The 10,000-nt window shown below is 47.7% G+C and overlaps 2 protein-coding genes across 2 annotated transcripts in view; both read right to left on the minus strand.

Moving 5' to 3' along the window:
* The window catches only part of LOC130380731 (laminin subunit beta-1-like), a 48,725-nt gene extending 46,710 nt beyond the window's left edge, over nt 1-2,015 (minus strand). Inside the window, exons 1-2 of the mRNA XM_056588040.1 lie at nt 1,846-2,015; nt 990-1,162 (exon numbers count right to left, since the gene is read on the minus strand). Of these exons, the coding sequence (XP_056444015.1) occupies nt 990-1,162; nt 1,846-1,876 (204 nt within the window). The 5' untranslated portion in view covers nt 1,877-2,015. The remainder of the gene's footprint in view (nt 1-989; nt 1,163-1,845) is intronic.
* A 5,796-nt stretch (nt 2,016-7,811) lies between these two features.
* The window catches only part of avpr1ab (arginine vasopressin receptor 1Ab), a 4,235-nt gene continuing 2,046 nt past the window's right edge, over nt 7,812-10,000 (minus strand). The window contains exons 2-3 of the mRNA XM_056587614.1: nt 9,055-9,322; nt 7,812-7,869 (exon numbers count right to left, since the gene is read on the minus strand). Of these exons, the coding sequence (XP_056443589.1) occupies nt 7,812-7,869; nt 9,055-9,322 (326 nt within the window). The remainder of the gene's footprint in view (nt 7,870-9,054; nt 9,323-10,000) is intronic.

The raw sequence follows: 10,000 nt of genomic DNA on the forward strand, positions 1-10,000 counted from the left end.
GAAGAGGAGGAGGAGAAGACACATGAAGATGATGAAACACCAGGTGGAGGTGCAGGAGGAGGGGGTGGGGGAGGAGGAGGAAGAGGAGGAGGAGAAGACACATGAAGATGATGAAACACCATGGGAAAAAACAGAGTTGTGTCTGCGTCGGCTTGATTACAGTACTTGAGTGTATGTATGTGTGTGCGCGCATCTGTTCACGGATGTCTGTGTGTTTGTGTGCCTATGCTTGTCTGTGTGTGTGTGTGTGTGTGTGTGTGTGTGTGTGTGTGTGTGTGTGTGTGTGTGTGTGTGTGTGTGTGTGTGTGTGTGTCTGTCTGTTTACGTGTGTGTAGTTACGTGTGTATGTGTGTGGTTACATGTGCGTGCGTGCGTGTATGTGTTTGTGTGTGCAGATTTGTGTGTGTGTCTGTGTGGTTATGTGTGTGTATGTGCCAGCAGTTGTTATGCATTGTCAACACCAGAGCCAGCTGCAGTGTGATTACACCAAAGCCTGAAATTGAAACCTCCTTTTGTGTAAACTTCCCGATGTAAACAACATCATAAATGTGGGAGGCATTCCAACAGACTGCCCCGAAACCCCCATTCCCTAAATGCTTAGCGGGAAAGCGGAAACGCATTAAGCTGCTCAACTCCCAACTCCTATATTCTATATTCTTCCTATATCTTCCCCCCTCGAGTCCCGGGTGGGGGTTAGGGGCCCCGTGTTTCATAAGGAGAGCATTCACATCCCAACCCAGCAGACATCACCCAGAAGGCCCTTTGATAAGAAAGAAATGAACTGTCTCCATCATAGGTCAGCACACTCACAGGAGACGAGTTGTGGAACACACTGTGCTTATTGTGCCGCGGAATACCAGCCCTCCTACACCACCGACGGACATCTTATGGTCACAAAAAGCCGCACGCGCGCACATGCACACACGCATGCACACACTGGCGCACACACACAGTGACAGACGGGGCAAGAAGAAAAGAACGGAACTTACCTCGAGATGTCCCACAATGCAGTAGCGCTCGGGTTCCTCCAGGCCGCAGGTGGAGGAGACGCTGAGCTTGTCCTCGCGGCCGATGAGTAGGTCCCCCGTGGCGGGGTAGCAGCTCCCCACGGTGCAGCCCTCCCCGAAGTCGGGGAGCATCGCCCCGGCCCGCCATCCCACGGCTGGGGCGGAGAGGTAACGGCTTTTAGTGATGGAGTTCGCGACTCAGAAGACGTTAGATTAAAGGACACGAATTTCAATGATCTAGAAGTACTTTATAGTTATTTCCAAACCATTAGAAAAACCGCTTGCATCACAGCAAAGTAAGACCCACTCTGAACTGTGTGGGTGTTAGCTAAGTATCTTGAATTCTATTGGTTGCACTCAACAGACGCAAACGTGTGTGTTTGTAGGGTCTGAGCTTGTTTTGATTGGAGTCACATGAAATCTATTTCTGATCCAAGGAGAAAGAGGCCATAAGCTCGGCTTGTGGTTAAAAACAGATAAAAGTATGCCTATCGAGTGATACACAGGAATATAAACCAAACCTATTGCTTACTTTAATAAAGCTTAAGCCCAAAGCAATGAGATAAGTGCGCTTTACAAGGTGACAGGATGAGTAGGGAACACTTTGGCGAAAACACGCACTGGGAATGCCAGTATCGTCCCAGTAATGTCCCAGAAACAGTAACCACATCCACATGGGCTTCGTTAGAGAGGATGGATTTGGCAGAGAGGAGAGAAAGAGAAACTCAGTTTACCGCTCTCACTAACACGCAACACGCCCCTAATCCCACCGTTTTAACCCAACAACAAACAACTCAATAACTAAATACAATGAAATAACAATTCGATCGCAGCTCACCCAAAAGTATCGCGAGATGAAGGATCCACATCTCAGAGGTCGATCACTGTCCGCACTACTCCGAGGGTCTCTGTCGGTGGGTCCCGGTGTGTGTGTGTCTGTGTGTGTGTGTGGAGCACAGAGGGAGTTGTCCTGAATGTTGGAGATCATCATAAACACCCACCAGCCCAAGAACTCGGGAGCGCGCTCCCGAATGTGCGCGCGCCCTTGTCCTGGAGTAGCCTAAAACTTGAGACAAAAATATGTGTAAGAAATTAAGAATAGGAATTATTGATGCGTTCCATTTGAATAATATTAGTATCGTATTGTATAGTATTTAGTAGCAGATATTTTCTATACAGACCAACTTTTGAGGTTTCGTATTTTTTCTCCCGCATGTTCTCCTGATTTAGCCTACTCCAACTTCATAAGAAGTTAGATGTAGGCTATATGTCTTCGTCTTTTGTTAAAAGTTCGACAATAAGGATAAACCACAGACTGGTTGTGGTAGGCTAATGTGTTTCGGGGATGCACTGCGTTCCAGCGCGAAGCATTGCGCGGAGCGCGTCTCTTCACAGACGGTCTCTAGATTGCGCTGCGCTTCCGTCTAATGGTTACAGTTACGGTAAAGATGTTCTCTATTGCGCTGCAGCCTTGGGTACCGTTACGGTAAAGATGGTCTCTATTGCGCTGCGCTTCCGTCCCAGAGTTAGTTACGGTAAGGATAGTCTATATTGCGTTGCGCTGGCGTCTCAGGGGTACAGTTACGGTACAGTCAACCTCATCGGAAGGAATCATCTGCAAGAACCAAATAAGATATTTTACCTATTTAGTGGAGAGCTCTGTCATAAATAATACATTTGTAATAAAATCACTAAACAGCTTGGCGTCCGATATGGAGCTATGAAGTTCAAACACGAACTGAATGGGACATTCATAATTTGAAAGGGGAGTGAATCCATATCAGCCTTGCCTTTGCCACATGGACAAAATATTCCATGGAAAAAATATTTATATTAAGAAAATAATAATTTCTTATTTGGAAGAAAAAAAAATAGGTACCCCTTCTGGGGGATTAAAAATGATTTACAAATATTCACCAAATAATTGCACTGTCTCCCCTGGTCGCCTAGATGGCGCTGTATACCAGTAGGTCAGAACGACGCAGTAAACCTCCAGAAAAGACCAGTCTCGAGGACGATTTTTAAGGAGTCGCGATGCATAACTTTAACGGACATGATAACCCGTGTGGTGCAGTATCTCTACATAGGACGGTGGGGGGCGGGGTGGAGACGGTTGGTTTGTGTGTAGGTGATGACACTGTGGAGGTGTTGGGTCCCTCTCTGTTGCCCCTGCTCTTGATGAGATGCTACTGATGCGGTTCTGTTGTCTGCCGCTACGCAGTAAGGGCAAGAAACAGGGTTTATAAGAGGTCGAGGAGTTTCCCAGTCAAAGGTCAAGTATACCAACGACTAAGGGCTGTAGGGAAACGAGGGATTACATTTAATAAGAGGGCAGGTTGGACTATAATGTATAAGAAAGCTTCCTTCATTTGAACCCACGTTTGTATATCCAGGTGTATCGCGGTACTGCTGCTGGCCCTGGTTCCCATAGGTTTGCCCCGTCATCTTCTAGGCTCGCTAGCGATGTCTGGGACAGGGTAACCCGCTGGCGTCCTCTGCTGGACGCTTTAGGAACTTCTCAGCCTCGCATGGAAATTACTTTTGATAAATGCGTCTGACACAATGATGCAACCACATGTAAGTCAATTATAAAACGAGCAAAATAGCTCACTTTGCTGGTTTACTGAAATCCCGAGGGTGCACTGATAATTCAGTTAGTGCAATAAACGTTTTCTTAGACGCAATATTCTCTCCTCTTAGCTTAATATAAAGATCAAACGCCAGAAATGTTAACCACCGTATCATTTGATGTTCGCGTTCGGCCCTCTTCACACTAACGGCCCTCTTGTTATACCGTCCGGGGATGGGGGAGCCCAAAGGCACGACAACAGAGGGTTGTAAAGTTCAAATGTTTATTCACGGGGAATGAGCAGAGGCTGGTCGTGGTCGATGAGGCAGGCCAGCTGGGTCGATGTGGAAGGACAGCGCCGCGGAAGTCGGAAGGTATGGACGGAAGCAGATCGGGTTAGAACCAGACCATCACTAATACAAGAACAAGCGACATGGAAGTCATGAACGCTACGGACTAGACGATCTGGCGGTGAATGGTTAAAAAGACGGAGTAGATAAGCAGGTGTGTTGATTATGGTGATCCACAGGTGTGTCTGGTTGAGTCGTAGAAAGGAGGAGTCTGATATGATTAATAATTTCAAACTCATTCTAAAAAGAAGAGATGAAGCAGCTACCTTTTTTTTTCCGTCGCAGTGTATCTACAGAGCAGCGCACCTGCACAAAATATATCCGTGAATTGTCACAATTTCTCAGAATCAAAGGTGAAAGTAGAAACTGGTGGCCAAAAGCTGACATATTGTTAGAAATTACGCGTCCCAGATCACGAATGAATAGATTAAATGACGTGACAGTGACACATATTTCCGTGAGACTGGGTTGTATGTATATATATATATATATATATATATATATATATATGAATATGTATGCAATCCAAGCTATTATTCTAGTTTTATAATTGACTTACAAATAGTTGCATTGTGTGTGTGTGTGTGTGTGTGTGTGTGTGTGTGTGTGTGTGTGTGTGTGTGTGTGTGTGTGTGCGTTTGTGTGTGTGTGTGTGTGTGTGTGTGTGTGTGTGTGTGTGTGTGTGTGTGTGTGTGTGTGTGTGTGTGTGTGTGTGTGTGTGTGTGTGTGTGCTTACATATATATATATAAATATGGCAACTTCAAATGGAAGGATATGAAGAAGAACAATGTAAATGTACTGTATAGCCCATGCGTGGGTATACGCATGCGTATGTTTGTCTGTGTGTACGTGTGTATGTGTGTGTAACGTATACATATCTATAAATAAATGCAGATATCGGGGCAATTTATTTGGGGCGGAGGAAGGGAGCGGCCCGCGGCCCCTGTGGTCGGCCTGATTAAAGCGCTCTCTTTGACCGACACTGGCCTCCCCAGCCCCGCATTTATTTGTTTAAATAGCCACTTCCTCTTCCTGTTATGTCTCGTGCCCTTGTGACTGTTTGCGTTTTCCAAAAAAAATAAAACCAACTGTGAAAAAAAAACGCCAAGCGCTGAGTATTTACGTTGTTCTTGTGACGGTGACAGGAAATGAAGAAGCTCGTGTCCCCTCGGTGTACTTCCTATTCGTAGTAAACGTATTCTCTCATTGTTTTCAAATGAAGGCAGCCACACTGTGTGGGGGGGTTGTGTGACATTAGCAGGGTCACGTTCAGTTCAGTTCGGGTTACTGACTCCAAGGTTAATGATTCAGACGAAGAACAAAACAATCGAAAGAATAAGCGTTAATGAACGACGACGAAGAAACGGTGGAGGGAAACTTAAGCTTGATTTCCGACAACTCCTACAGGTGTAGCCTTCCCAGGATGCACTGCTTTTGGTGGCTTTTGGTGGCTTTTGGGTTGCACCTGGGTCCAGAGTCAGTGACTGATCTGGTCCAGGGTCACTGACTGATCTGGCCTTCCTCCCACCTCACCCTCCTCATCGTCGCGTCCCCTCACCCACATCCTGCCTTTCTCCCCGATGAACTTTGCTCACGGTGACCGGATGAACCCCAAAGCTGCTAGTTAAACAGCGAGACAGACTCAAGACGTTTCCACCAGCTGACGATGTAAACATCCACCCTTAGGCCTTAGGGGGAACGGTTTATCGTCCAGGCCCCTCGTCAGTGCACTCCTGAGATTCACATGCTCATCCAAACAGTCAAACCACCCCCAGGAGGATCATCCACAACAAGTATACAACACATCAATCCTGTGTCCAAAGATTTAGTGCCTCTATTTCATTCCTTACTTCCCCCTTTCTCATTCTATCTATGGCTCACCCTCCCAGCAAAACTGGGGCTCATAAACTAGTCCGGTGATCGTCGTAAGGGATGTGTGGGGATCCCCTTTCTCTCTTTAACCTCATTAGTACATGTGATATCGCCTGTTTATATATATATGTTTCTCTTCTCTCTCTCGCTCTCGCTCTCTCTCGCTCTCGCTCTCTCTCTCTATCGCTCTCTCTCGCTCTCGCTCTCGCTCTCTCTCTCTATCGCTCTCTCTCGCTCTCGCTCTCGCTCTCTCCTTCCCTCTTCCTCTCACTCTCTCTCTCTCTCCTTCCCTCTTCCTCTCGATCTCTCTCTCTCTCTCTTCCTCTTCCTCTCGCTCTCTACTCCAACGTTTTAATTAGAAATAGAATCTAATAAATAATCGTGTCCCTAATATAGTACCTCCGTCCTCAATTCCATCCCATTCCCTGATTGAGCTCCCTGCAAGACTTCCAGACACCTGGAGCCTCTGAGCCTGTAAACGTTCCCATCCCATGTACCATCTGGACCAGCGGTCTGGTAATCTGTCCCTGCTCTCAACACTGTGATGTTGATCTCCTGTGAGCCCCTTCCGAGATCATTACTTTTATTGGAAAGCCTTTCTGTGATGCTACACGATTTTATTTGACGTTTATTCCCGTTAAAAACAAAACTCTTATTTTCCGATCTGTTTTTTTACTACGTTGGATTGTTTTTTTGGACACTGAATTGTTTGCGTCTGTTTTTGTCTCCAACCTGCTGATTTCAGGTCTTGTCCGAATTATTTTCCTCACACACTTTGTAGTGTGGACTTTGAAAAGCGCTCTATTAGTGCTTTACTTTTTATTATCTTGTAAGACAATGTATAAGCTTTTATTGTCTTTTAAAAGTTGGCTTAAGACATCACTTCCTCCCCTTGGGCCTTTCGTTCATCTGTGGGTTTACTAATTGGATTTGAATCATTTCCTCCTTATGCTTGTTTAGGTTTCTGCTGAGATCATCTCCCGCATATACATTAGGGTTTAGCCCACTCACAAACACACTGATCTAATGTTTTACACACACACACACACACACACACGCACGCACGCACGCACGCACGCACGCACGCACGCACGCACGCACGCACGCACGCACGCACGCACGCACGCACACACACACACACACACACATACGCACACACACACATACATGGATACGCACACTCTCCTTCAAGACATTTCATGCAGAGGCCAAGTTGTGAAACAAGGGAACAAGTTTACTTCACTCTTTCATCAAGTTGTGGACAATGGGTCATGGTTTAAGTCAGTTTATCTTATTCAGTGAAGGTACAAGTGACGGAAAAGACAATCAACCCTTACATGATAGCACAAGGAAATTTACACTTTTACAATCTATAAATTCATAAAGTCATAAGATACATGAGTAGAGGGAACAGCTCAGTGTCTAATGAGAGGAAAGCTAAGAACAATGTGTACATCTCAGTTATTTGTGTGCAATGAAATAATAATAATAATATGCAGAATAATAACACCAGCTAGAGTCTTCCTTCATTATCAAAAGAAAAGTGCAGTTGTTTTTGCCTTTATCAAGGCTAATTAAAATTTTGTCCCACGGATACCGTAATGCATGTAAAAAGCCTGAGGCCATTCATAATGATATCCATATCCCTGGCACCCCCCCCCCCCCCCCCAACCCTCAACGACCCTCTGCACTTAACAGGATTGTGAGCATTATCACATATCCTGCCATGGAAATTCCTCATGCTAGCAACACAATGTGTAGTGATAAGCAGCAAGGATGTGTGTGTGTGAGTGTGCGTGCATGTGTGAGTGTAATAAAACCCTGTGTGTGTGTGTGCGTGTGTGCGTGTGTGTGTGTGTGTCAGTGATTATGTCCTGTGTGTGTTTGTCAGGGATAGATTCCTGTGTGTCTGTGTGTGTGTGTGTGTGTGTGTGTGTGTGTGTGTGTGTGTGTGTGTGCGGGCGTGTACATGCATAAGTTGTCAGCGAAACAATACAGCTGAAAACCACTCTTCAAACCCCGGAGATGGCAAAGTGCGTGCATTCACTGGGAATGTGTTGAGTTGGCCCTCTGTGAAGATAAACGGGAACCGGGAAAAACCAGGGAGAGATCCCGTCTCTCTGCATTATTCCATTCTTGCATTTATCGTAACAATGAGCACACAAATCAAAATCGCAATGTAAACGTCGCCGGCTGAGTGTTTATTCTGCACGGTTTGTGTTCTATGGGCCATTCTCCGTGTGATGGGATGGCAATGGGAGGTCTGAAGCAGCTCTGCTCATTCCCACGAGATAGTGACCGCCATGCCTCTCCCCGACACAGGGGGGCTTGGCGGGGGTCCGGCCAACGTCTGTCACTCAACCCACTGTCTCTCTCTCTGTCTTTGCTCTGTGGGTACATTGTGTGTGCGTGTGCGTGTGTGTGTGTGTGTGTGTGTGTGTGTGTGTGTGTGTGTGTGTGTGTGTGTGTGTGTGTGTGTGTGTGTGTGTGTGAATGTGTGTGTGTGTGTGTGTGTGTATGTTTGTGCGTGTGTGTGTGTGTGTGTGTGTGTGTGTGTGTGTGTGTGTGTGTGTGTGTGTATGTTTGTGCGTGTGTGTGTGTGTGTGTGTGTGTGTGTGTGTGTGTGTGTGTGTGTGTTTGCATGTGCATGTGTGTGCGTGTGTGTGTGTGTGTGTGTGTGTGTGTGTGTGTGTGTGTGTGTGTGTGTGTGTGTGTGAATGTGTGTGTGTGTGTGGGTCTGAGTGTGTGTGTGTGTATGAGTGTGAAAGTGTGTGTGAAAATGAGCGTGTGTCTGTGTGCGTGTGTGTGCCTGTGTCTATTTGTGCGTGTGTGTATTTGTGCGTGTGTGTATTTGCGTCTGTCCGTCCGTCCGTCCGTCCGCGCGTCTGTGTGTGTGTGTGTGTGTGTGTGTCTGTGAGTGTGTGTCTGTCTGTGCCTGCGTGTCTGTGTATGAATGTGAGTGTCACAGGACAGCAACAGAGTGGAACACCATCGTTCCTCTGACCCCTTCACAGTGGGGGGGGGGGGGGGGGGGGCGTCGCAGTGAGGCGGGCGTGGCAGCAGCAACAAGGTCCAACTCTGATCAGGCAGCATCACATCCCCCCGGGGGCGGGGCCTCCGACAACAACAAGTCCCGCGGGCGGGGCCCCCAAATCGCCTGGGGCGACCCTCAAGTGGGCGGGCGCCGGCTGGGGGTGCGGCGGCGGCGGCGGCGGCGGCGGCGGCGGCGGCGGCGGCGGCGGCGGCGGCGGCTGCGGTTGGGGGTCCTGCTCCCTGCAGGCGTAGGGCTCGGAGAGGCGGGGCCCGTGCAGCCAGGACAGCAGCGTGGTGCGGCGGACGCTGCTGTCCGAGTCCTGTTGCCCGGCGACGCCGCGGCGGTGGCGGAGGGACCGGCGCCGGCAGGGCAGGCAGCGGGCGGCCTCGCCCAGCAGGTGGCCGCTGAACAGCATGTAGATCCAGGGGTTGCAGCAGCTGTTCAGGCTGGCCAGCAGCGCTGAGAGAGCCACCGCCGTGTTCTCCGAGTCTGGGAGGAGAGGGGGAGAGCGTCGGGGGTTAGGGGGAGGTTCGGTGCGGCGACATGCTAGTAAGCTAACCATGGAGGCGACGATAGCGTTGTCGAGGGTTTGATGACCCACCTGCGGTTCGTATGCTACAGGTCCCTTCGCTGTCCTAATCAACCCGTGTTCATGTCTCTGTTCACTTCTCTGTTCATAATGGCACAAAAAGGGTAGTTTGCGTCGACTGTGTGACAACGTTAAAGGTGATGTGGCAGACTGCTATTATATATACCGTGTCAGTGGCGGATGTGGTGGCCTATAGAAAATAACAATGAAAAGGTATAATTTCAGTATTTTTTTTTCTCCTTTGATCAAATAGCAAGCCACACTTTGAAAATGAACAATCAAGAACGACTTTAAGTGTGTGGATGTGAATGGCAGGCAAGATGGAGTCCCCATGCACCAATAAAATCTCATTTTCAGAAGATTTAACTATGCGTGACAATATGTGCTTTCGCTGTGGCGACGTTAGGGAAATTAAACCAAACCCTAAAACAACTTATTTCTGATGAAAAGGAATGTTTTGATTAACGTAGTCATGTTATGGATGGATTATGGTAAAAATCGTAAAAACGTAGGATCATATGTGAATAGACCCCATGTGGGTCTTAATGAGGCATTTATAAATGTTGATAGTGGGCGGG

The sequence above is a fragment of the Gadus chalcogrammus genome, chromosome 4 (assembly GCF_026213295.1).
Source record: "Gadus chalcogrammus isolate NIFS_2021 chromosome 4, NIFS_Gcha_1.0, whole genome shotgun sequence".
Taxonomy (NCBI): Eukaryota; Metazoa; Chordata; class Actinopteri; order Gadiformes; family Gadidae; genus Gadus; species Gadus chalcogrammus.